General features: G+C 50.6%; 1 protein-coding gene across 2 annotated transcripts; it reads left to right on the top strand.

Annotated features, from left to right (window-relative positions):
- Nucleotides 1-2863: 2863 nt before the first annotated feature.
- Nucleotides 2864-25949, top strand: Creld (Cysteine rich with EGF like domains). Of its 2 annotated transcripts, none has more exons than XM_037232067.1 (8): nt 2864-2911; nt 4217-4360; nt 4729-4875; nt 5199-5393; nt 5798-5962; nt 6569-6716; nt 13274-13369; nt 25476-25949. In XM_037232067.1, the coding sequence occupies exons 2-8, from the start codon at nt 4226-4228 to the stop codon at nt 25676-25678; spliced, it is 1089 nt and encodes a 362-aa protein (XP_037087962.1). In that variant the 5' UTR covers nt 2864-2911; nt 4217-4225; the 3' UTR covers nt 25679-25949. The 2 variants fall into 2 exon arrangements, with proteins under 2 accessions (XP_037087962.1, XP_037087964.1); XM_037232069.1 differs by lacking the exon at nt 25476-25949 and adding an exon at nt 16815-18104.
- The last annotated feature ends 1904 nt before the right edge of the window (nt 25950-27853 follow it).

The raw sequence follows: 27853 nt of genomic DNA, 5'->3' as shown, positions 1-27853 counted from the left end.
ACTTTCTTTTTTATTTGTGACTTAAGGTGCAGTCACATGCAAAAATCAATGAACCTGTAGCATTGCTATGAATTGATTCCCAAAACATCGTGATTTCTTCGGTAAACATGGTAAGGTTGGGACACCAGGAATGTTTTTCTTGCTTAGGATTAGTTATGCAATCACTAGCTAATCATGATGAAATCATTGCGGTGCAACTGCATTCTCGCTGGTGGCAGTTCTTTGGCGTCGTTAAACCAGTCGTTACCAGTCATCCATAAATTATAGCTGTTATCTTGTAGGCTTGCCATCGAGTAGTCAACCAAATGTGACGCATTGTGTAATGGCACGGGTCAATAGTGTCATCGTGGCACGACCTACGTGCTGTACTGTGGCATGGCATAATGAACAATGATGTGGTTTTTGTACTGCAGCCTGTGCTGCTTTCATAATAAATTTCATAATGAAAAGATGGGTCAAGCATGCATTCTTGTATTAACTCCGCATCAGACATACAACTGACCAAAAACACATGATACAATACACAAATCACTTTCAGCAAAGCACACAAACAATAAGTGACATCACTTGCTCAGCCTGTTTTAGGATCCAAAAAACGTAAGTGACAAAGATGCGAACTTGTCCTGCACTTCCACAGCCATGCAAGATGCTGGAGCCATCAGGCCGTTTTACTCGACAACAAGAAGAATATATTGCGTGTAGTAAACGGACACTGCAAACGTGCTAACCTCGCACAAGGCTGGAGACATGACAAGTGTATTTAGTTATAGTTGAATGGGCAAAATGCAAGGAAGTGATCACGCTGCCAATGCACGCAAGGCTCATGATACAAATATCATACAGTGCTACCCAAGACACCAACAGCGATACTTTTCCACCTTTCTCAGCCCCCAGCTTCTCATGCAAGTTGCGGTGACTATGGCATTGATTACTCACAAGCGGGCCTGCATACATATGCAAGATTTGTTATGACAGTAGCATGTACACCAATAACAATACAACACTCTCTTTGCAGAATCCTTAGGGAAATACAATTTTGCACAGCCCTGCCATGTGAGCTTATACCTAGCATGTCCATTAATGAGCTGCGCACACCAGCTCCTGCGGCCAAAATAAATTGTTAATATAATGGCATGTAGTGGATTCATTACATTTTGTAAGGTACCTCAATGTAATAAACCTCAATAGCTTCAAAATATTCACAAAATCATAATGATGTAGCAAATAGGCTTTGTACACCCGTGCAACATAGGAACAACTGTTTCCTTCAGTTTGCTGGCTCTGCCTTGTCATGTTCAAACACAAACATAAAGATAGAGGCAGGTGTCGATATATCACATTTTGTTGGGAGTCAGAAAACTTTGATAATACAAAAACAATGTTCTCCCTCAGAAGTACAAACCTCGCACGCCCCGTTCAAGACATTGAGCTTTTCCGCTATAAGTGGCCTTGGTGAAGTTTGTGTTTTTTTCCATGTTTATATTAACGGTGATGAATATTTGTAGCGTCACTGTGTATCGTTTGGAAGTGCAATCTGTTTTCGAACGGAGCTGGTTTCAGAGACAAAGCTTAGAAGTGTTCGCGCACCAGAAAATTATTGATTTTTAACTTAGTGGAATCTCATTGTATTATACGTCAAAAAACGCGTTGTTGCACGGCTAATACGATGGTGTAATTTGACATTTTCTCAGTTGCATCGTTTTGGAGTTGGCTGAAATAAACGTTTTGAAGCTCCGCTAAAAGCTCCATTTGCTCTAGAAAATGTGGACATGGACAGAAACACTTGCCGCATCATACACACCCTAAATGGACCACGACCTTCTATGTCATAACGAGAAAATCATTCCCAAAGTTTTGGCTCTATTTGAAAAAGTGATAACAGGCAAATTTTTTGCTCATCATCCGGTAAACAAGAATGTAGTCAACAACTTGTAACACCGTTGTACATCGTTTGCAAGCAAGTTGGCCTTCTATTTTCATGGGTTCGCGAGATATGAGCTTGAAACAATTTATTCCCCAAAATGTGTTGTAGCATCGTTTTCAAGCACAATCTGGGCAACAACTTGCAGCATCGTTGTACATCGTTTGCAAATAAAATCAGCATTCGAACAGAGTCGGTCTCGGAGACAAAATCTTGGAAGTTTGCGCGCACCAAAATGGTCCATTCTCAGCTCGGTGGAATGTCACTGTATAATACGTCATTAGGCGCGTTATTGCACAGCCAATAGCATGGTGTACGGCGTCGTGAGCACATCTACACAGAACATCTTCTCTGCTCAAACCTATTTGCGATTGGAATTACTCAGAATGAGGCTTCTGTGTATGCCATGTCATGACTGCATTCACACAGAACAGCTCGTTTGCTTTAATCCACTCCGGAGTGTATATACACAGAATAGCGCCTCTGCGTTAATCCATTCAGATCTGAGTTGATTTACGCCTGAAGCCACACGTGTGCAGACCTGCTCACAAATGGATTTACACAACAGCGCGTTTATGTGTAAATCAACTCCGATCTGAGCTGATGAACATAGGATCGGTATTCTGTGTAAATCTACTTTGTAGTGGATTTAAGCATGAACTAGGTACAAAAAAAATATTTCCCTGTATGCCTCGCCACAAATCCATTTAAGCCTTTTTTCGTCCAAAAAGGATTGCGTAAACGAAACATTCATTGCGCATCTTAAAAAACAGATCGGTTTCTGCTAGCTCGTTGGTAAGCTATTTTTATCAGACAAGTTAAGTAATGGTGACGTAGAATACAGCACTATAAACAAAGGATGGCTCAGTTCCAGCGCGGCTGTTTCCAACAGTTGCGCACATAAAAATATCGGGCAGCAGACGTTGCCGCTGCAGGGAGCGCGTTTGAGTCTGGCGGTGCCGGTGTTACGCGGGGCGAGTACGGATATAGGTATTAAAATCTGTGTTTGGATCGTTACCACCAGCTTGTTTTGTTGACATAGGATGAAGTGTGCCGTTATGTGATGTTTGTAACTTTGGACTTAACATATTTTTGAAATAGCGTGGCCTTTAGATTCTAGTGCTTTATTGATTTTTCGCGGCAGGCATTGGGACCGTTGATAAGAATATCAACCTCTGTGACCAAGGGTGGGTGTAGATGATGGCTGTAATTCGTGTCTAAATTCTTTGAGCATTTGAGTTTTGTGGGTGGTAGTGGATGCTGTCGGCTTAACACCAATGGCCATGTTTATTATAGGTATTATATGGTTGGCTTCCTACTGCCGACATTTGTTTTCCTTTTTCTTTTTATAAATGTGTGAGAACAGTTGTCATGAAAAGTGATCTGAGTGGTTAGATATTGTGAGTAAGGGCATCTGTGAGACCCATGAAGGACTGAGTATTCCAGTACAAAGCTGTGGTATTATTGGGACAGTGTTTGCATCCATTGAATAAAGTAGGCAGCTATCTCATTAGATAGATATTTGATCTTGCGAGATGGAAGCTATTTATGATTTATGTGGGCCATGCTACTGACTCCACTGCAGAAAACACGAGTAAAGTGTTTCCCCCAACATAAGTAGGTAAAAGCTATATAGTGCTCTAAGATAAGATGCAAAGTTTGGGTATTCAATAAAGATTTTGGAAGATAGTTGTATAAAGAATGATTGTGTATGATTCTTTGCACATGGAAAATGCAGTTATGTCACCAACCTCTACTACCAACAAGTTAAAACCTCATCTTGTGGTGCCCTTAAAGTGTTAATATGAGTAGGATGGCTGCCAGCCCCTTATTACCTTAAGCCTTATTTTAAGGCAAACTGCTATCTTGTAGCTATCAGCACAGCATCAGTCACAAGCCCTCCTTGTCAACTGATGCTGAAGTCATGGCTAGCCTTTAAGTGCAAGATTACTCAAACTTTACTGGTAGCTGAAATGCCAAACTTTTTATCTCCCACTGCAAGTAATATGTGAGATTTTAAGCTAAACCATCCAAGAGGCTTAACACTTGCATTAGCGTTCACAGTTATTGATACCATTATTGAATAGCTCGTAGTCTTCAATTTTATACACCTGGCACACTTGGCATGGACCCATATAGCATAGCGACCATTTGCAGAATCCCAAGATAAGCTCAGATCTGGTTGTAACGGTTTGATCATTTCTGCAGCAATCAACATGGTAGATTGTGACACAGAATGACTTAAGATTTTGGAGTCTGTGTTAACATTTGGTGTCTGTTTTCATTGTCCACCAGGTTGCCATCATGAACCTTTGGCTTCTGTTTGCTGTCTTGGGAGCTGTCGGAACACAAAAGATTGATATGGATATTAATGAAAAGCACAACACAGCTCTGGGGGCATGCCAGGCATGCAAAGCAGTAGTAAAGTCCTTCAAAGCTGTAAGTATGTGTGATAACTGAATGTAGCATGGATCCAAGATCCTGGGTGCAAATGATGGATCTTGAGATCTTGAATCATGATCCCACTAGCAAAGCTTGTTTTAAAATTCCAGGCCCACTCGTGCAGTATAAGACATGTCTGCTTAACACTGCAACATGGGAGTGCTACATAAAAATGCAGATTTTAAGCTACAATTATCCTATCTGCCTTTTTGACAGCACTGTGCAGCATGCTTCTCAAGGAAACCATCCTTCTCTGAAGTGAAACTGGGTGGACTTGACAATAGGACTGACTGGATGAATTTCATATCAGAACCACAAGCCTGCCAGTTCACCCTGCAGGCACAGATCATCTTTCCATATCACAGGCAATGGAGAAGACAGCTCGTGGGTATCACGAGGGTGGTGACGCCGACTGGGAGAGCAAAAAGCTGAAGAACTACGCCCACTCGGAGGTCCGACTGGCCGAGATCCAGTCTCTGCTCTGCTCTGACGTCGTCGTGGGGAAAAGCCAGGTAGTGATCGCCGAGCGTATGGTGCGTAACTGACGTAACTGACGTAACTGACCTCTGGCGTCTTCTGCTGTCTATTAATCGTGTCGTATCTGATGAGCTGCTACGAGATGGGCCAAAAATCATGTATGATGCTTTGGGCTGTGCGGCCACAAAGTGAATACTTGTCAGAGACGGCTGTGCTCAGGACGTTTGAAGACAGCTGTACAGCCTGCCGTTTATAAACGTGGACCGCTGGCACGTCTACACGCCGTCCGGCCCGGCCTGCGTCCCGTCCCCGTCCCTCGCACGAGCTGACGCTGCGACGCCCTCCGCCGCCGCCGCAGTGCCATCACGTGGCCAACGAGGCGGAGGAGGCGCTCGAGTCGGAGTGGTGGCCGGCCGAGCCGCGGCCGGACCTGCACGTGTGGCTGTGCGTCGAGAGGCGGCGTGACTGCTGCCCGGCCGGCCACTTCGGGCCCGCCTGTCAGCCGTGTCCCGGCGGCGCCGACTCGCCCTGCTCCGGCCGCGGCCACTGCAAGGTCAGCTGACGCCCCGGCCCGTCCCGTCTTGCAGGCCTGAGCCCGGGCTGGGGTCTTCTCTGCTCCATACATGATCATTGGTGGGATTCTGGCTATCTTGCCCAACAGTGATCTCCCCCACCTCTTGATGTGAGGCTCACTCCTCCCATATGTCGATCTCTGGGTCCCCTTTGGTGCTGCTTGTCTCGCGCAGTGAGTGCTGTTTCGCGTCCCTGAGGATGTGCCGCGTCCGGCCCCTGCAGACGTAGGCAAGCCCCTCCCCTGCTGGTGGGTCCCTCTCAGGTTTGCTGTGTAGCGAATCGTTGCCAATACTTCTTCCGCAAACGTCTCATCGCCCTGACCCAGGGATGCACCTAATGGATGCCAGAACGGGTCACCAATAGCGCACGCGGCTTCTTCCCCAGGGAGCCGGCACCAGGAAAGGCAACGGCGCCTGCGTCTGCAACAAGGGCTACGCCGGCTCCGTGTGCAGCTCCTGTAACCTCACTGACCACTTCGAGGCTTACAAGGACGACAACAAGCTGGTGTGCTCGCCCTGCCACAAGGCCTGCGACGGCGCCTGCGCTGGGGTGGGTGTTCGGACAGGTCGGGCAGGCTGGGACCATGACAGGCATGCGGACCACCCATCGCATGCACCATCGACGTGCTGTGTCGAAATCTGTGCAATTTCTGCCCGAGCGAAATAGATGCCTGTTGTCGATCGATACATAAGTTTCCAGTTATGTCCCACCAGCCCTCGATCGAGTTCCAAAACGGACCGGTAACGGTACTAAAATCCGAATTGCATGTGCCCCATTTGATCGACCCGACTCGCTTGTCAGTTGATAGCCTCATTTATCAATGTGCGGCCAGCCAAGCTATCTCTACAAATGAGACTGAGCTGTCGCTGGTCGTCGCCTGTCGGAGGCCGCGCGCGCCTCACAGCGGTGACTGCATCTGGCGCATAAGTTCTGGCACTAGCTCTGGAACTAGCTCTGGCACCAGCTCTAGCACCAGCTCTGGGACCAGCTCCGGCACCAGCTCTGGCACCAGCTCTGGCCAATACTGCTGGCCGCCAGGAAGCACCGACCACCGATCGCCGTCGTTCTCCGCCGGCCGTCCCCTGACCGGTTGCCTCGCCTCGTGTCCCGGTTCCGGCTTCAGCACTGACCCCTTCTCCGCTCCACGGCTCGCAGGCCGGGCCGAAGCACTGCGTGCGCTGCGCGGCCGGGTACCAGTGGGAGGCGGAGCTCGGCTGCTCGGACGTCAACGAGTGCCTGGAGCCGAACGCCTGCCGCGCCGACCAGCTCTGCATCAACGACCCCGGCAAACACACCTGCCTCGGTAGGTCGGTCTGGCCGCAGGAGCCGCCATGAGCCCCATGCCGGCGGTGCCAGCTGGCCTCGGACCGCCGCCGCGCCGAGAGGGTCACCCGTTGGGGACCTAGAGCCGGTGACCTGCACCCGAGCATGCCCCCTCCCCCCCCCCCCGTTCCCCCGGGTGCAGCTCGCGAGATGCCCCGTGTGACTTCGGGTCGTCGCTCCCCCAAGCGAGGCAATTGATGTGGCGCCTGTGGCGGGGTGTGCGGGGCTGTAGGTGGTACCAGCTGAGGTGGATCACGAGTAACGGACGAATGACAGCGCTGTGAAATGTAGCGTAGCCGATGCACACGCGTTGCACACATTTTCTATACATACCACTGATGGCAGTCAACTCAACTCTTTGGGCTTAACCCTGAACAACTCGTCTTGTCTAAAGGCTTGCAGCGACGTTACTTCTGCAACTCCCGTAATCTGTCGTTCGTTGGCATTAAATGGTGTTGGCAGGCACAACGTCAGCATATAATCCTAATCAGCGAGAAATGATAATCTCGAGTCATGCGGACCATTTTTGACCGTTTTCGTTTCGCGATTCCAAGCTCTGACTAGTTCGATGACCTTTGGTGACCTTTCGCCCTTGCCTTGATCTTGGACAGCTTTTGCACTCAATCTGATTCAAACACGATTGTGCGCACATTGGGTTAGACAAGACTGATTATTTGCCTGGGTATTTTTCATTCGTTGCGATCTTGCATTCGTTGTAGCAGTATAAATCACAAAAATGTGAAGACAAAACACTGAGATTGACCTGATTTAAATTCAGCCCAGGTCAGGTTGTCAGCTAATCTCACGAGGTGCGATGACTTAGTTGAATTCCTGAGACCTAAAGCGATCCAGTAGTTCTGGTTTGGCAGCTCGTAGTGTACGGCGAAATAGCAGTGCGGGTAGCGTACTGTCCTTCGTCAACGACGCAACTTAAACAGTAATGGTACGCATACCACAATGGCAATGCTGGCGGGCATTGATGTGGGGAATGGCTCATATACAAAGTATCGTATAAGTGGCACGGTGTCCTACGCGTTTTGGATTGTTTGGCTGATTTTTTCATTTGAATATTTATTCACTTTTAAGATGCATAGTGAACTGTGTAACGTTTTGCACATGTGTGTATATGTTTTTTATCTTGGAGGTTATTTGGCGGACGTCCGGGTTACTCCGCTGAGGCTGCTATAGGACGCTGTCGCACTCCTAATCCTGTGCACAGCCCTCACCAGTGTGCATGCAAGATAACTATGGTTTAATTTTGGCTCGTAGGTGGCGCCAGTGCCGCATTCATCGTCGCTTGGGCATTTCCGTTCATCGCGCTCTTGTAATGTTTTTTTTTCTTTTTTGCTCCCAACAATGGCGTCGCAACTATTTTGAATTTGCACGTGGGAGCGAGGGTACGGGGGAGTTCATTACGCTCAGACACGGAGATTGTCACTGGGAAGAATCCGCCCTGGGTTTTACCTTGGGTTTTGCTGCTTGGCTTATTGGCCAATGTACTAGTTCGTCGCTTGGCCGCAATTGTTATCCTGCTGTAGCCAAAGACGGATTGCCAGTTATATGCCACAGGGGTGGAATCAGAGGGATGAGACACCCATAAACTACGAAGGTAAAAACCCCAAAGCACTGGACCCGGTTTTCGTGAGTGTCTGGCCACGGATTCAGAGATCCGCCCAGCTATGAACCTAGGACGTCAATTGAACTTTGAAATAGACCATGAAATTATTAAGTTCAATTGGAAGGAAAGAATGAAATGACATGAAATTTTGCGTAAGTTGTCAAGTGCATTTGTGAGGAACATTATGCACATAGATAAGACAGCAGTAATAACCTTATTTTTCGGATAAAAACCAAGATAATCGCGATACAGTTGCGTTGATGTTACGACAACATGCTTGCTCGAAACGATAACAGAAGTGAATTCACTTGATTCGTGATTGGCAGGCTCCAACCACGCAACTCACAGTTCTTGCATATCTTAACGACATCGACTTCACGATTATATACTCACCTTTACGGCAGCTTCTGACGCCCGATTTACATCCACGACCCCGGCATCCTAGCGTACTTGCTACGCACTGGGCGTGATGCGACCGCTTCATTTTACAACTTGTGCTGCTTGGATACACTTGGGAAGCCTACCACAGCAACCTTTATGTTATAGCATGACATAGTTTTACGCAGCAATAGCTTTGGGCGCAAAATGACCACGGTTGTCGACGCGCCGTTAAGCCCAAATAATGACAGCAGTTCACGGTAAGGAATGTGATGAAGTAGAATTTGGCAGTGCATTGCAACTCAGTTAAGTTGTGTTATACCTAGTGTACCTGTGTAGGTCGGTGTTGCTGGGAAGGTGTAGGCCGGTGTTGCTGGGAAGGTTGTAGGTCGATGTTGCTGGGAAGGTGTAGATCGGTATTGCTGAGAAGGTGTTGGTCGGTATTGCTGAGAAGGTGTAGGTCGTATTGCTGGGAAGGTGTACATCATTATTGCTGAGAAGGTGTTGGTCGGTATTGCTGAGAAGGTGTAGGTCGTATTGCTGGGAAGGTGTAGATCATTATTGCTGAGAAGGTGTGGGTCGGTATTGCTGAGAAGGTGTAGGTCGGCGTTGCTAGGAAGGTGTAGGTCGGTATTTCTGGGAAGGTGTAGGTCGGTATTGCTTGGAGGGTGGGGGTCATTATTGCCGGGAGGGTGTAGGTCGGTATTGCTGGGAACGTTTAGGTCGGTGTTGCTGGGAAGGTGTAGGTCGGTGTTGCTGGGAAGGTGTAGGTCGGTGTTGTTGGGAAGGTGTAGGTCGCTATTGCTGGGAAGGTGTGGGTCGGCGTTGCTGGGAAGGTGGGGGTCAGTGCGGCCAGTTAGTACCGCATGCTGGCGCGCATACCCCACCATAAATCCACGTGGCTTGGAGCGTTTTAAAGGATTAATGTAGTATCTTGGCAACCAAGGGAGATACAGACGTGACATCAACTGCGTCACGTAGCAAATATATCACCGCCGACATATCACGTAGCGATCGCACCCACTCTTCGAGCCACGCAGACGCCAAGTCCACCAAGAAGCGGACCATGTCGCGGTGTTTTTCAGTGCTTTGGTCACGCCCTACGAAAGGATAAGTCGTTTGAAATTCATCGATTTCCTGGACTGAAATGGACCAGGGTCTTGCCAGATTCGTAGCCGGCCAGTGTCGAGCCATGGATATTCGCGAATGTGTACGTTGGCGGCGTGCATTCAACTTGTCCGACCGCTAGATCGTCGTCAAATACGGACCTTCCAACGCATTGGCAAGATGCGCTTGTATGGGTTGTTCCGGTTCGCCCTGGCAAGCTTGGTTTTCAAGATGGGAATGTGCGACCATGGTATGCGGCACCCCTCGTCCGGCAGAAGCGAGAGCAACGTCCGCCTGAGAGGGTCAAAGAACCTGCAGGCCATCACTTCTCTCCGAAGTGCGTCTTTAGCCGCTCTCTGATCTCCGTGGCTGCGTAGGACGGCACACTGTCTTGATGGAAAATGCGCTCGTCTCTTTTGATGTGGCTTATCCTTCCGACACCGGCCCAAAATGTCTTCAGCACCGCGATGTGCTTGGAAGAGTTGGTCGTGTGCCAGGTGTACATCATAAGTAAGAATAGCATGCTGCGACAGGCGCACCATCAGTCACGCGCCAAGGAACAAGCCACTCAATCGCTGTCCGTGGCGGCTTAAGAAATGCAAAACGAGTCTCTTCAACTTGTCTGAAATTGTGATTGACTTCGACAAGGGACCAGGAAAGTTGTTTGAATAACCAGGCCCGTTTTTGGTGCATTCAGACGTCCTGGCATTATATCACTGTGTTTTGGTGAAATCGGGCACATATAGCACAGTATTTGATGAGCTTACATACATAGTTCATGGTTGAATATATATATATATATATATATATATATATATATATATATATATACACTAGGATGGTGATTCTGCTCCATCTGTGCCCTTCGCAGTCAGCGATTCTGGAGGCTTCACAACTCTCTTCCTTCTCATAAAACCGGAGCAGCGAAAGCCGTCCAAGGGTCCAACGCTGCATATGTTGATGTTTGTTTTCACGGTCGCCATGCAGCAACATTGATTTGTCATTCATGACTGCATAGCGCCGATTGTTTGCATGAACTGTCGCCTTCGCCGCGCACCGATTATACATTGGAATCCGTGGGGAAACGCAGTCCATAACGTGATGTAACACCCACGATATCGGCTTATGGTGATGACCCTTGGTCTTTGAAGCATCTGGGTATCATCTCTCGCTTTGAAATGAGAAAGGTGTGTAATGGTACTCAAAGTGCTACAAGTGTTGTGATTATAAAAGAAAAGCCGCCGCCTACCGTCGTGGGGCATGTGAGGCCGGACCCGGCCGCATTGCTAACGGAGGCTAAACGCACAGCAGTCGCCGCAAGCAATAGTGTCTCCACCCGTGCCGCATCTTTGATATACCCTCCCCCCTCCCACGTACACACACACACACACACACGCACGCACGCACGCACGCACGCACGCACGCACGCACGCACGCACGCACGCACGCACGGCCTCGACTTCCCCGTCCCATCATGCTTTGCGGTACCCGCCGCCTCCCATCGCCCCGTCGGAGCCATGGGTCCCGTGACGGCGGTAGCTGTGAGGCTTTGCGCTAAGGCACACAGGCGTTGCAAGATAAACAGCACAGAGCGTGCGTGCGAGACAGGAACTCCGCGCCAAATAAAAAGGCACCGCGCGTTTTTTTTCTCTCGAACGTTTCCCCAGTGCATCCATCGGTCGCCAGAAGGTTTTTTCGCGGGGGGGAGGGGCGGGGAACTTGTCCTCGGCATGGCTCCACATATAGCTTTTTAAATGTGCATGACGCGCAGCATGGAGCACACTTTGGTTCAGTGCGAGTGTCTGCGGGGTCATTTTATTGTCCAAGGACCACGGTGCAGCCTGGATGGGGCCCTCGCCGGCGTCGACGCCAGGTGGCTAACCCATCGGTCACTGCGCCCCGCTGTATTGATTCAGACCAGCCCCGCGGGCGACAGACAGTGTTATGATCTCCGTCAGGCCTCGACGATGGGTGGGCTTCATGGAAGTTGTGAACTGCGTTCCTAATGGAATTTCGTGGAACAGCTGAGCGCATGCAAGATGGTGTCGAACTCCGCAACGCGTCAGTATTTCCTGTCTTTGATGTGCGATTCCCATGATAATGTTGCGAAAATAAGGACATGTAAGCTACGATCGCGGATCATTCGCTAGCGGTCATGCTGACGAATGTACCAGAGGTTGAGCCCATCTAGCACTAGATTCTGTTAGAAAGCTCTGCGCCTGTATGTCCAGCCAACCATTTCACGGAACTCATATTCTCCGAAATGTCCGGCCCAGGGCCCGAATTTCTGGCGGCGCGGTAGGCCGGCTAGTTCATCGGTTGGAAGCCCGGTTCGCAGTATTTGGCGGCAGTCTGATCTGGGCCGGCGGCGGGCCCGCGGCCGATCCACGAGCCCCCCCCCCCCCCTCCCTTCCCCCGTCATTCCGGTGGTCGGTTCCTGACCTGACCGGGCGGCGCCCCCTGACGGGCAGCGTCGGTCGGCCGCTCGGAGGTCGCGGCCGGCGGCACACTTTGATGTGGTCTAGCGTCACCGTTCCCGGTAAACGAGCCACTCCGGTCGCTGACGGCGCCGGCGGGCAGGGTCAGCACCAGCGGCGCGAGCCGCGCGGAAAACGGGGCGGGGCTCCGAGCCCGCGCGGGAAAGATCCGTTCGGATCACGAGATATCCACCCACCCCTGTGCAGCGGATCGATTTGGACCAGGTCATCTTGTTTGTTGGCGGATCGGCCCGTGCGCGGCGGAGAATGCAGGGTCGGATTGACAGTAGTTACACGAACCGTACAGACTTGTGCTGCATACAACATTGGTGAGCGAACGCGCGATGCTGAAAGGCAAACACGGGGCTGGATAATAGGCCTCTGGTCCAGACTCCGAACCGATCACACTCCCTGTGCTCTTCCCCAGTTTAATACTAGCTTTCATCGCTATACCCAGTGTCACGCCGGACCTGACTGGACCTCCCACAGTCTGCCTCCGTTACGAGCCCACCAAGACTGCCCACCAGCCCGTTGCCTGCCGTGGTTGCAGTCGGGCCAAAGAGCTGTCCGTAAGACTGCCCACCAGCCCGTTGCCTGCCGTGGTTGCAGTCGTGCCAAAGAGCTGTCCGTAAGACTGCCCACCAGCCCGTTTGCCCGCCGTGGTTGCAGTCAGCCCGAAGAGCGGTCCGTAAGACTGCCCACCGGCCCGTTTGCCCGCCGTGGTTGCAGTCAGCCCGAAGAGCGGTCCGTAAGACTGCCCACCAGCCCGTTTGCTCGCCGTGGTTGCAGTCAGCCCGAAGAGCGGTCCGTAAGACTGCCCACCAGCCCGTTGCCTGCCGTGGTTGCAGTCGGGCCAAAGAGCGGTCCCTGATCGATCGGAGCGCCCGAGTGGTGACCCGCACCGACAGCGTCCGAGAGGAGCCACCTGCCCTGACAGTGCGGCCCGTCCCGTTTCAGACTGCGACAAAGCGTGCGCCACGTGCCACGGCGACGGGCCGGATATGTGCCACCAGTGCGCCGAGGGATACGTCAAGAAGGGCAAACTCTGCGTCGGTGAGTCCAGCGGGAAATTGGCGCCGGTGATCTCGCGCGCCTGGTCCCTGTAGAGAGGCATGGACTGTGCGCAGAATGGTGCTGGAAGTCTGAGTTGCTTGGGTTCGCTCTCCTTTCGTCGTAGATGTCGCACTCGCTAGCACCCTTGCATCGCTTGAAGCACGCGTCTCGGGGAGTAGCGGTTGTGCACTGTCGCTGAAGTGTAAAGTGGATCAGGTTTGAAGTGGCTGAATGACGGCACCAATCAGTGAGGTGTTTGGCGGCCGCTCATTACCTCTGGCCAAGATCAATGCGCGTGAGGACCCGGCCGCGTCAGTTCTCACACCGGTAATGAAACCCGACACTCAGCTTTGCTGACATACACAACAAGGCCTAATTGACCAGCCACTTGCATCATGAAAAATGACCGTCTTGCTAAATCGGATGTCCTCGACAACATTCATCATTGCGGTCTTAATGCCAAGAAGGCATTAATACTGCAACGGAGTGTTTATATAATTAGAGTATTTGCTGGACACGCGCGTCCGTAGTCACGTGTGTCCGGCGCGAGACGATCGCGCGCCTCACCGGGGGGGGGGGGGGGGGGGGGTTCCCGACTGCGAGCTTGATAAGCGTGATGTTGAGCCTCCTGCCGTGATTATCTTCTTATTGCGAATGCGAAAGTTCTTAATGCGATGTTGACGAAATGACAGAAACAGCGCAAAGATCGCACAGTGTTAATCACGAGCACCTGATGTACGCCCCATCGGTAGCGTATACCCACACGCACCACGACGGCGCTAAGCAGGTGGCCGACCTGTACTGTTTGCTCTCTGATAATCCGCGGCATGTGCCGTGATATACACAAGTTATTGGAAACAGTTCACCTTCTCAGTATGCGGATTACGCAAACTTGCGCCCAAGATCGCAGCAAGATAGCGTTCCAGCTTGGTTAGACGGCCTCGCTCAGGAGCGCTGTTCCTGAGCGAGGCCGTCTGAGCGAGGCCGTCTCCGGACTATGACAGAGCATCGTCCGGAGGCCGCCAATCGCTGTGCACGGTACGCACGCAATCGCCGGACGCTTCAAGACGTTTGACGGATTTACAATCTGCATTTTGACAGGCGGCACGAGATGAATGGCCGTAGGGTCCGTCAGCATACTCATAGCAGAGCGACCATAAACTCACATCAGAAACGGTATCGAATTTCTAGAGGAAATGTAGGGTTCACCGCAGTGCTCGCCTATCGTTTGGTGGGTGCGCGCCATGTTTGCCACCTGAGTGGCTGTTTGCACTGATGACACCTACTGGTAGCCTGTATGATACTGACATAGGCCTACTGACATAACGCGTAACACTGATGCCACGAAGCCATTTCAGATATTCGCAGTAACTGTTTCAGTGCTTACGGTGGCCACACTTCCCATCCCAGCTTTCTGCTCTGTATCTGCACTATCTGCTTGCGGGGACATGCTGTGTGTTAAACTACATCATGTGATGATCTGTTGCTGTGGTTGTCGTACGCTGCTACGGAATTTGGCTTATCATGTAGCTACAATTGTTGCACGCTTGTCATTCGGTGTATAGGCTATATTATTTTATCTCTCTATGGTCGCATGCTGACGCGAAGTCCTGAGATGCCCCGTCCTACGACCGTTTTTCTTCTACCTTCGCCTTATGCTCCTTGAGACCTCGAAAATTAAGTGAGGGGGTGCCGGCTAGTGTAATGGTTAACGCGTCTGCGGAAATTAAGCGAGCGAGAGCCACATGAAGAACAGTTTGAGAAACTAATCAAACCTTTTAGACAGATGGCTGGACAGTAGCGATAGTTGCCTTTGGCCCGTCAGCTCAGGACGAGGGGGTCACATTCGCATCTTACAGGCCCTCTCCTGTCATCTCGAAAATTAAGCATGCTACGACAATGCGAAGCCGACATTAAAATGGACTTGATGCTCTATCAGGTGGGCACTTGTCGACATCAACTCGTGTGGCCTGGGCGATGTCATGCAAAGTCAAAGGGGTAAAGGCTATTGTTGTTTGCCCGTATGACTATGCGGCCAGCAGATTCTCAGCATATATTAACAGGAGTGTCCCACATTTGTATTGGGTTTTGACCTGAAGTAGCCATTTTGAGGATCATTTGGTGTGGTTCGCTGCCCTGCCCGTCTTATGACCCAAAACCCTGCAGTTTCTGAGACACTCGCCCGCGAACATGTACGGACTATTTCAAGGTTCAAGGTCATCCAGGCATCCAAGACGCCATAATAACGTCACAAGAGTAGTTTTCCACTTAAAGATGTGCCAGTAGATACATTTTTATCGTATCTGATGTTGGACTCAATATCTTTAAATGTGGGACATTCCCTTTAAAAATAAGGAAGTATTATCAGTGGGGAAAATAGTGTGAGAAAGGCTGCTTAAAGCTTTTAAGATGTATAACATTAAGGTACCCACCGTATAAACCTAAAATATCAAACATGGATGCAAAGGTCAAGGTTTCACCAACCCTGACCTTGGGTAATATGACCTTGTAAACAATCAGAACGATATGAATGCACCTCAGAGTGATGAAGCAAAAAAAATTGTCTTAAAAAGCTTTTTGTGTGCATATACTCTGAGAAATATGCGTTATGATTTCTCCTCAACAAAATGTGAATGTTACAACTTAGAACAAAAAATCATGATAAGGCATGAACTGGCATGATCACAAACTTCACATTTTCACATGAGGCATTTAAAAGCAAAGACAAAACTCAGCTGGCCAAAACTTTAAGCACCGTTCTCGAACCCGTTGAGAAAGCATGTCGGAAAAACACCATAGGTGGCATCCGAGCCCCTGTCGTAGGGCGAAGCTTGATCATGTACCAGTATAGCATGTATTGTTTGGTGCTGTTCAGGTATGATATGTGGCCGTGCCCTGCGTATGTTTTCTGCCTGCTGTGCGTAGTGATTTTAGATTGCTGTTATCGCTCATCGTTCATGTACGCTCATACTCAGGAACTTGTTTCTCAGTTAGCTGGAATGTGTAATAAGAAAAGCTTGAAGGCTTTGTTGAAGACGGCGAAAGCATGTTTTCGGTTTACCTTTTTTCATCAAACTTGCGAGACGGTTTAAGGACATCCATCTCGTTGGGGGTGAGTCATCCTGCAGTTCCATGTCTTTTGGTGTCATACTCCAGGTTTTTTCATCGTTTGTTCCTCTTCATGACAGTCGCGTCTCCGTCTCTGCACCGAACGCAACCAATTCTTCTCCGCCCCGCTTAATGACGCATTCGGCGCATTGTCTGACCGGTTCGGTTCTGAACATGCGTTCGCCACCGCGTGCCGTGCCGTGCCGTGCCGGTCGGATCGCGTTGGGTCGGAGCGCGGGCCCGCCGACATGCGTGCGCGCACGCGTACGTGGGTGTGCTGGGACGGTCCCGGCCGGCGCCACGCCACGGCCGCGGGGTCACCGTGCCGTGTTTTCAGACGGCGAGTTGGAGGGCAAGCAGCGCCACGTGACCGTGGCGCGCTACCTCACCTACCTGGGTCTCTGTCTGGCCACGTGCATCCTGCTGCAGCGCAGCGTGACGCTGGCGGCCGTGGTCGGCCTGCTGGTGGCCGCCTACATCTCGCTCTCTGAGTACCACCTGGACTCGCGCAGCCTGCTCTGACGGGCCGCTCGCGGAGCGGCGCCGGCCGGCGGCGCTGCACTGTGCGCCGCCGGCCTGTGCGCAGACTGAGCTGTGTCTGATGCCCCGGCCGGGCCTCGTGCCCTACGCGGGTGTCAGCGGCGGCGCGCTGTGCGTCGACTGAGCTGTGTCTGATGCCGCGGCGGAGGTGGGGTGCGCTGCGGCCGGGCCTCGCGCTGCACGCGGGTGTCGGCGGCGCCGTGCTGTGCGCCGACTGAGCTGTGTCTGATGCCGCGGCGGAGGTGGGGTGCGCCGCGGCCGGGCCTCGCGCTGCACACAGGTGTCGGCGGCGCCGTGCTGTGCGCCGACTGAGCTGTGTCTGATGCCGCGGCAGAGGCGGGGCGCGCCGCACGCGGGTGTCGGCGGCGTAGCCGGCGGCCGAGTCGACGGCCGACCCTCAGCCGGGACGCGTGACAGGCAACACAGGCAGAAACGAACTCGCGGCAAGGCGACTTTAAACTCGCGGCGGAGTAAACGTGAGCTCATAGCGAGACCAAACACGGATGGGCAACGAAACAATGCGTTGAGAAGGGCTCAAACTTATCGTGAGGCGAATAAGAGTGTGGTGCAACACTGCTCACAAGTGTATTACGATGTGACAGGTGATAAGAGGTGATATTGTACCGCTTTGGTGTTGTGCCAGCGGCGAAGTGAGTCACGAATGTGTGAAAACAACTGGGGAATGCCACGAACAAAGCTCTGCGTGTGTAACGTCTTTTTGGCATTATACGAGGTGCGTGGTGGTAAGATGTCGGGTTTGCGTCAGATCCTCGCATGTCTGGTTGAGCACCTGCTACTGTCTGCACTTTAGTGGTACCTTGTTTAGAGTACGCTTCCTAAAGCCTCGTCTTCTGAGCGACATATTTCTTCCGGTCCTGTCCAGCGCCCCCATAGACATGTCACCCATCACGTCACGCAATCGTTCCGCGTGCTCGGACATATTCTGCTTGTTGCGTGTCACCGTGCAGGTTCTGCGTGTAGTCTGCGGCGGTGTGATACGTAGGTTCATTGTAGCTACACACTGCCTGGCGAATAGTGTCCTAAAGTATCTGCAACCAGCACGAACGAAATAAAACTGTGAGAGCATTCGGAAAATGTTCGTTGTTTCCATGAAGACATGCGGACGATGGGGCCCGCCTCTGCTTGTCCTGTTTGCCGTGCATGTCAGATTTGGTGTTAAATTAGGCTTCTGTTACGTAACGTCAGCAGTATAAGGACTTGCGTACTGTTTGGAAGTCCAGAACGACCAATCATGGCTGATTCGAGCATTACACCTACGGTAATATATGGAGATCTTGGTGCCCAAAAGGCATCATAATTATCATTAGAGCTGCTGTTATTTCTGGGAAGTAACGCCATTTATTGATGAAACCTCAGCTACCCTCTCTTTTACATTGCTCGCCGGTGTCTGGCTAGGTGTATTCGTAGCGACCCGGATGGCAGATGACCTATGCCGTAGACGTCATTAAGGACGTCACACCTCACAGCTTCTGCGCCGGTGTTCATAGCGACTGGACGACAAAGCTTTTATGTGACGTCACGTATAATCTTTGCCAGACGTTCGGGACCTTTTCTTTTACTTGTTCGAAGGGAGACGGACATGACACAGCTGAATAAATTATAGATAAGTAAATTTGCGGTCTTTGTTTCCATAAACAGCGTAATTTGAAAGAATAATTTACAGTTTCCTTTGTTAGGAGCACGCGTCGTACGTGCAAAGGTAAATGTTAGTGTATGGCCTCCGCAGATATTGTCATAGGTGTAGCAGCGTTTAAAAAAGTGGGATTTGGGGGCCCGACTTAGGGTACGCTTCTACTGGGAAGCCGGCCCGGTCACGGGGGAGGGGGGAAGGTGTAGGGTATTGTCCGCTCGTAAAGGGAGTGTTTCATATTGGTATGGTGTTTTGAACTGGAATAGCTATATTGAAGGTGTATCTCACAGCCCTGAACTTCTTGAGACCTCAGTCCCTTTTTCTGAGCTAAATCCTTTTTCTGAGCTATACGCCCGCGAAGTTGTGCAGACGGTTTCGGACACCATTTCAAGGCCACCCAGGCGTCCATGCGCTATAATAACGCCATTCAAATTCTGTCATTCTGTTAGCCATGCGGCGATCAAGGCCAATGCAAATTTAACTGTCGAGCCATCCATATCTGGTATTCTTGAGCAGGAATTCCAGATAAAAGGGTTTCCAATATGTTTTCAATCCATGTTGTGCAAGGTACGATAAAGTAGTCAAATAAGGACGTATTCAGAAGCATAGATACTCAACAGAAGAAATGTGTTGTCCAGACCAGTCCTTTTTTGTTTAAAAGTATGCCAATAGTTTAAGTGAACTTATTTTATCATGTTGTCTGACGCGTGCTTTAATTCTTCGTATGCGGGACATTCCCTTTTATTCATAAAACCTGTTCTGGAAATAGTTCAATGTCATGGTTACCATGCTAGATATGCATATACAGCTGTTTTCCACCAGCGCACAGTCTTGCCTTTTCTGCTCATATATGCCATTCGGCAAATACGACTTTCCAGCTTCTTAAAATTATTTGTTCATTTCGACATTGCTTTCTGTGGGGAGGCGGTATTATACGAGCGGGTAAACATTTTGGGTCATTGAGAGGCATCTACTTCCTTAGGGCAGATACCAGTTCACCACCTGGGCACAGGTTGACCAGGATTTTTAATGCAAATCACTGGTTAATAGTGCGCCAGAGTTTTAATGCGCCTAAATTTCGCCGGCTGTTCTTCAAAAGATCATATTTTTCGCAGCGTTTTGGGTGGAAGCAAGTTTGGAAGCTTCAAATACTGCCAAAAAGAACGTGCGACGAAAACCATTCAACCGGAGCCTCTCCTGCAACAGGCCAAGTCACATAATAAAGGTCCTTCTACATGTTCCTTTTCTGAGCTTTATTTCCGTCCGCCGTCCGCGAACAGAGCCCTGGCCAAGGGGTCCCCCGCATGACTGACTGCGAACTGATCGTGTGACTGCTTTGCTGCATGGTTATGGATTAGCATGATTTTTCATTGGTGTGTGAAGCATAGCTATCACGCCTGCCACAGTATCGAGTTCGGAGTGATCTTCCCTTACACCGCACCACAGCAGGAAATATGCTTTGGGAAGCTGCTGCCTGCCTCAGGCATGAATTCGTCTATCGGACACTCATTTGCCCCTCTTTCAAAGTAGCCGACGTGATCTGATTTTGTATGTAGGCAGGGGCGTAGCCAGAGCATTGTCAGGGGGGCACGGTGTTGACAAAAGTCGCCCGGATGGTGTCACCTCACAAAAGCGCCGGAATAGCTTACTTTTTAACGAGCCTTGTCAAGCGAGGCACAGGGTTAACCAAGGCCCCTAGTGGTGAAAGGCCGCTACCAGAAAGGAAAAAAAGAAATTGCCGGATTGCGCGCCGAAATTGCGCACCCGTTCAAGAGAGACACTTTTTCATCATATTGTTTTTTTTTTTGCCCTTGTAGCCAGAGCAGAAACAGAAACCAAAAGCTATCGTGTAATAAATTTTGTTTGTATTTTTAATTAAAGAAACTGCAGAAAACAGCCGTTGAGCGACTGCATGGAGTAAATCACTGGCACAAGCTATTTGGCTTACGGTGGTTCTACGAACTCATACTAAAGCGATAGAGATCAGAAATTCTGCCAAATTTTTTATGTGTTCTTCGGGGATGTTGAGGATCCCCTCAACGCAGTTTGTGAACCGAAATAAGGCCCAAAAATGTGTATTGACATGGCTAACCCATGTCTGGCGTGAAATGTTCAACATGCAGCCAATCGATTGGTGAGAAAACGAATGTAACTGGTTTTGGACACGCGCGCTCGCAAATTTTCCAACAACCTGGACGCCGGGCGTTGCAGTCTCCATGGGCTGAGCGGCGTGGGCCCCGCGGCTGACACTAAGCGGTGGCCAGCGGACAGACGAAAAACATGACGCATCTGAAACACTTTTTTAACACTTAAGAACATCAGTTCGTGCGTTCAGGAAGCAGGTCTGGCGTATATTTCATTTGCATTGTTCAAGTTGATAATAAGGACGGATTACCCTTTACAACGCCGCGAAGTGGTGCAGGAAACTGGTGCTGGAGCTGGAAGATTTATAAGTGGAATCTATTTATGGTGTTGCTGCAGCTAATAATTAGACGGAAAAAATCATCAACATTGTCCAATTATTTATTGTTGAAAACATATGTTCCAGTTTAATCTGTGAATGGTTGAAATTTATTTCGGAACAAAACTTTAAAAGCATTATTTCACGACGGTCACGACGGTTTCGCGCGCACGGCCTCCGCCGCCAGGTGTCACTTGTAGCGGCCAACGCCGTTCGGTTTCACAAAACTGCAACCCCGGCCATCGCTGTTCCTTCTTCTGAGATTGCGAGCGTGCAGGGTCTAAAACTGTTTTGTATCATCTGAACGTTCCCAGGCGAGCTTGTGTTGGTCTTTTTCATTTTTTTTTTTGCTATTTTTCTGTCCACTTTATTCAGTACTTCTGAGGCCTTTAACGTTTTTCGGGCAAGGGACCCGTGAGTAAGTAAAATACCGGCAGGCACATTATCATTACCAGTCCATGCTGAAGGGCCATCCCGTCCCAGCGCAGGTGCATCCCTGCTGCCATTCTGGCAGCACGGCGGAGATGTCCCCTGGTTGGTCCGGAAGCCCTTAGAGGGATATCTATACCATTTGCAACACCATGAACATGTGCTGAGGTGAGTGTAAGCGGCCATTTAAAGATCTAAGGCTTTATAGAAATACAGAACGGCGCCTACGGTACCAGAGGAGCCTCGGGTGCGCCCCTAAATATATTCGTTTGCTCGTCACCGTACGTGATAGGATAACATGCTGCAATGTACTTCATGAAGCAATGGCCCAGTCAAACAAGTGTCCATTGCGGTTTGAGAGGGATGGCTGAGGGACTAGGTAAATCGGCATGCATGTTAAAGTTTGCGTAATAGTAAGCTAAACACAGATTACATTCGAAAAAAGTGGGAGGGGGGAGCAGTTCATACTGCAGCCCCCCACTTTAAATGGTGGTGGGTATTGGCCCCGTGCCCCCTCCCCTCCCCCTTTCCTATGTCGATGGATATTGTTACGAAGGTCACGAAGATGTTAAAAAACGTGTAGCGCTGCGAGCACGTACGGCAAGGATTCTCTGCAACCTTATGTAGAAAAGAACATTCCAGGCACGTTGTGAATGCATCCTTTGTGTAACGTTTTCATCAGACCAGCCTGCAGCTGCTGCGAGAAGGCCTGCTGTTCGCTAGGCTGGTCGAGCTGGATTAGTGAAGCATCCCTTTCCTGCGCATCAAATCTGACACCTGTCAGAACAAGCGACAGATCTGTCACGGGGCAGCACTCCGCCGAGCGTGCTACCCAACATCGCGCTGTCGCTAGGGCACGTCCGCTCTGCCACGCCCTGGGAGGCACAGGCATGTGCAGGCGGCGGCCCGCGTTCGAACCGCAGCGCAGATGCCTCGAAATAGCCCCGATGCAGCGTGACTGTGACGCAGGCCGGCGTATTGCGCGACAAACCGCATCGACCGCCGGCCAGAGACCCGATCCGTAAGCGTTGCACAAAAGCACCGCGCCCGAATCGAGCAACTCAGCGTCGGCCAAATCCCTGCAAATGATTCGCCTCCGGCGTGGAGCGGCGGGTGATCTGAGATTAGCAGGTGGGCAGCTTCCTCGGCCCGCCGGCCGGCTCACACACAACACGGCTCGCATTAGGCTGGCCCGCCGGCCTAATGCGAGCCGTGTTGCCTGGCGGCCCGGGCTCCCGCCGGGCACGGGCAGCGCCGGACATTCCATGCTGATCCTAGAGTTTCCATCCGCGATGTTGGAGGTACTGTTCTGAGCTTCTGCCGATGGAGCTGGTGGGAAGCCCCCGACGTTGCGTTGGGTGTAGGTGATAATACCGACTACCAGAATACCAAGAGCTGTTCATCCGTGATGAGAGAGCAGTGTGTAGCCGCTGACAGGTCCCTTGATAAAGTTAACTCGACGTGATTGGGTTCCCATTGTGTCCCATTTGGCGAACAAGCGACCTGAGAATAGTATGGAGCTGCATCAACAGATGTCTCTGAAGTTTTAATCCATAGAAAGATCGCAGTTCCTGAATCTTGGCTTACATTAGCCAATTTTTAGCTTCCTTCAGCCTTTTGTTGATTGCACAACTTGCCTTTTATTGGAGCTCAATTCTGGGCCATAAAAGGACTAAAAGACCTAAAAAGCGGAGATGTGTGCCAGCTTGAGCGCGTACTTAGCCTTGTTTAACAATGACGCAGGACTGGAATTTGTATAGCTCATCATAAACGCTGCCTTTTTCGTATTGAAGATACCGATGTTGGAGCGAGTGGACGATGATCCTCAATGAAATGTTTATGGAAAGTTACCGAGTCTTTCATCATAAAGTGGTCAGCGAACATACTATTGTCAAATTGTAGTATGACAACGTTCGAAACAAATAGTACATTTTGTCGCTACTTTGTGGTCTCCAGCTTTGTTTACTAGTGTTGTCGCCAACCATCTTAATTAAAACACACACACACACACACACACACACACACACACACACACACACACACACACACACACACGCACACGCACACGCACACGCACACGCACACGCACACGCACACGCACACGCACACGCACACGCACACGCACACGCACGCGCACGCGCACACGCACACGCACGCGCACGCGCACGCGCACGCGCACGCACGCACGCACGTACGCACGCAAAATTACGCTCTTTTTAGCGAATGTTGCAAAGGGAGTAAGATTAAGAGCATGATAACATAAGCGCGAAGTTTGCATAGTTTGTATGCTTTTGATCCATTGGAAACAATGGTGTTCCGTGGCATCCTTAAGTAAATTATTTTAACCCTCGCCCTGATTGGCCACTTTCTATTACGCGAACCGATAGAGAGTTGGTGCGACTTTTCCTTTCCTTGCCTTTTCCAAACTAATAATTATTAAAGGCCGTATAAAACATCAGTGGAATGTTCCTAGCAAAATTCCGCGATTGGTAATACGTATATCCTTGTAATTCAGTATTTCGTCCCATTATGTCAGGTCAAAGGCCAAATATAAGTTGCATGACCTACAAATTCATGCTGTTGGCACGGACCACCAACAAGCAATGTAGTGCTGGCTCCTTTGATGTAGTTGTGATTGACAGGTTATGCGAGGTATTGTGCGAACACTTTTTCAGAGTATGTTCTAACAGGGATTTCCTAGCGTGCATGCATTCGATACACTTCCACGTTTGCGAGCTTTTTCGTGAATGTGGAGGGTCTGTTTCAGTATTTTAGTCAATCTTGATAGGGAAAGCAGCGCCGACCTGCCTCACGGTGCTGAGCGGTATTGTTCTGGTCCGGAGCGCCTGGTGCGCCAGCTCGGCAGGCGGAGCTTTCTGGTTGAGAAGTGAATGCCGCTTTAGATATTTCTTGAAAAAAATCATCTTGATCGGGTTTTGATGTTGGCGAGACGGTTTTGGTAATGGAAGCGAAATTTTTGGACGGGAAAATAGCTATGTGAATACTGATGACCATTTAGGATTTCTCACTGTTTACGTGCCCATTTAGTGGTCATGGTGGATTTTGACTGGAATATTTTTTTGCCGCGAAAATAATGGCATATTTCATATCTGCTGCGTTTCAAATATTCCTGACCTCCGCCACACTGAGGTGAGACGACTGATAACCATACGTTCTGGTTTTGTGGTCCAGTGCCATACAGGGGGTAGTGATTTACAAAGGTGGCAGTCATCATAAGAGTGCCTGAGAGCAAAATTTACTGACTACGGTGCTTAGATATGTTCCTGTCGTCTTTGCTTTGCATTGAACATGATCGGCGTTGACGTTAGTTGTGACTATTTCTTCTCGCGAAAATAAATGTCTTGTAAATTTTCTTTTTCACGTGTGCTTTCTCAAAAATTTTACATGGCTGAGATGGGACAGCTTACCAAGAATGTTCAGTCTTGCATTTTGGGGAGTCTGGTACCAATAACAACAGAATCACAGCACAACCTTGCTTGTATCAAAAGGTGCGGATACAGTTTTGTGGGATTGTTTCCGTCTGTAACAGATCGATTCCAAATGTAACAAGTACTACATCTTTGAAAACACTGCCAGCTCTATGAAATTTGGCGCTTAAGAGGACATTCGACGATTAAGGTGCTTAAAATCTGCGCGTTCAGTTTATTTCGGCCGCTGCAAGGGTTTTACTTTCTGTACTGCGGATACACCTCTACAAATTACGAGACCTTACCTCATTTATCCAACGGCAAAAGGTGCAGGTTATCCTGCGCCACTATTAGGTTTCTGATACGACTGGTAGTTTGCTTTTATATTCTAAAGATCTTCGAAAAGCATTTTCCATTGAGAAAGGGAGGTCCCGTGCGCGCGCCCGGCCATCGCTAGACCCCCAAATGGGACACTATGTTTTGTTCCAGACAAAGCAGCGGTGGACAGTGCTGATCCGGACGGCGCGGCCGGAGAGGACCCGGCGACGCAGGACACGGGAGCGGGCGCGTGGGAGGAGGAGCAGGCGCCGTCGGAGGAGCAGGCGCCGCCGGAGGAGCCGGCGCCAGGGGATGCGGCGGATGCGGCGCAGACGGAGGCGATGCTTGGCGCAGCGGCACATGAGGAGCTATGACCAGGATTCCCCATAGGCGTCTGGCACTAGCTGTTTCTCGGGAGGGAGCGAGGAGAGCGGGCTGACTGCAATACGGGGGTCGTGACCGGCGCTGTCGCTGCGAACGCCACTCCTGACCAGCACTCCAATCTGCCTCAGCACGGATATGTTTCATACATCAGTTTAGTGCTTCATTGAATGGCCGTTACTGTCTGGATGGAGTTGAGCTGAGCTGAGCTGAGCTGAGCTGAGCTGAGCTGAGCTGAGCTGAGCTGAGCTGAGCTGAGCTGAGCTGGGCTGAGCAGAGCAGAGCTGCTGAGCCGAGCTGACCCGAATCGAGTCGAGTCGAGTCGATTCGACCTGAGCTGAGCTGAGCCGAACTGAGCCGAGCCGAGCCGAGCCGAGCCGAGCTCAACTGAGGCGGGGCTGAGCTGCATTACCACTTGCTCCTTGCGTGGGTCTCAGAACGCTCCGGTGTGGTCGCAACAGCCACGGGCTCAATGGGGGCTGGGATTGGTGGCGCTGCTGCGGGCGCGTTCGATATCTGACTGGTGCGGTCGCGACCTTCAAGCCTTGCCCCGTGGAGAGTGGCGGGGCGAGGGGTGTTTTATTTGTGTAGGTTTGTTTGGGAGTTATAGATTGTTAAATGTGTCTTGAACAGTGAGTAGTTCAAATTGCCTCGTGCTCCTACATTCCGCCGAGTAGTTACTGCTGTGCGCAGTATCGATTTCCTGCGTGTTTCCTCAGTGTGACTTTGTGTATCCTTTATGGTATACTTCTGCGATTTTGGCATTTTACAGGAGTGTAGGGCACTGTGTTCTTCATGACATCGCGCGATTTGGGGGTATCTTTGGACTACGTCCGTTTGAACCAGGCTAACGGAAGCCCCGATCAGGGCTTCATTTTAAACAGGCTATCCGCCGCTGGTGCTTTGTCATCCTGTGACGTCACGTGACATCTCAACTCGGGTAAATTGTTACGCGTCATCCTCATCGGCACGTTTTATTTCTAGTCTGCGCCGGCGGCCTTTGGTTAATAAACGGCGTGTTGTAAAGTGGACACGTGTTTAATGAAACCAGGACATGTGTTTAGCAAATTCAACACCCTTCAACTAGACGCCAAACAGATCAGCTCGTCGCGGAGTAGGACAGCCGACCCGTCGTTTGTTACGTTATAGCCAGCCTGCAGACGTAAATATTGCAAACGCTATGCGTATACACTATATGCAAAGTTTGTCGTTACCTCGGCTTGAGCGCCAGTGCGCTCTCACCGCTGCCAGCTGTCGAGAGTGCAGCGACGGGTCATCGACGAGACCACGCACGATACTGAGACGGTGCTCGTACCTGCAACTGAAAGTGGCAGAGATGGTCTCAAAGAAGGACGTGTGAACCGCGCAACTGAGCTGCCAGGTGGCGGGCGATGTAGTGACAGTGTCGTACTGTCCCACCTTGGGGGAGGCGTGGCCGCCTGCTTATGATGAGTCGTTTGCAGTGCTGATTCGACGCGGCCGTGTCCCGCTGCTCTGCCAGCGGTGGTCGCAGTCTTTCGAATCTCAGAACCTCATTTGGCTACAGAAGCCCAACGGATGGTCATAAGTACCTTGCGGTGTGATGCCGTGGGCCATAGAGACGTAGCGACGTCGTCTTCGATCACGCCAGCGCGCTGAATGGCGTGCTTTCAACGTTCGTCCGTCGGATTTCTGTGGTCGGGTCTAGTTGCAAAGTTAAGCCGCGGGCGCGCTGCTGCTGGTCTGATGAAGGCTGCGCTGAGCGCAGCAGGCCGTCGTCAGTGGCTGCTGCTGCAAACTTTAGTCCATCGAAAGGTCGTGATGGGCTGGCTGACCTGAGCTCCTGACTCAAGAGACCTCGTACTCTCCGCGGCCATCCGAACAGTGATCCATACCGCTGCAGCCTGCGACACGGGCGCTGTCCTAACAACCTGGGAAGTGAAGTTCAGAAAAAAACCCGAGGAAGAACAGACGATCTCACTTACGAGGAAACGGTGAGGTGTTGAGTGAAGTATATCGCGCGGTGCTGCGAGCGCCGTGCTCTGTCCGTTTTCCCCTCTGTTTTGGCCCCCTGCTGGTGCGTCCAGTCTTCCGGTCTGTGCGTCGCGCTGCTCGTGATGGTACCGCGTCTACCTGCGACTTGTGTCAGCACCTATCAAAACGACACTTCACATTCAACATGATATAAG

Source organism: Pollicipes pollicipes, unplaced genomic scaffold (assembly GCF_011947565.3).
Source record: "Pollicipes pollicipes isolate AB1234 unplaced genomic scaffold, Ppol_2.1 Scaffold_6686;HRSCAF=7923_pilon_pilon_pilon, whole genome shotgun sequence".
Lineage (NCBI taxonomy): Eukaryota > Metazoa > Arthropoda > Thecostraca > Pollicipedomorpha > Pollicipedidae > Pollicipes > Pollicipes pollicipes.
The sequence above is the reverse complement of the archived record's forward strand: the minus strand, read 5'-3'. Positions and strand labels throughout refer to the sequence as shown.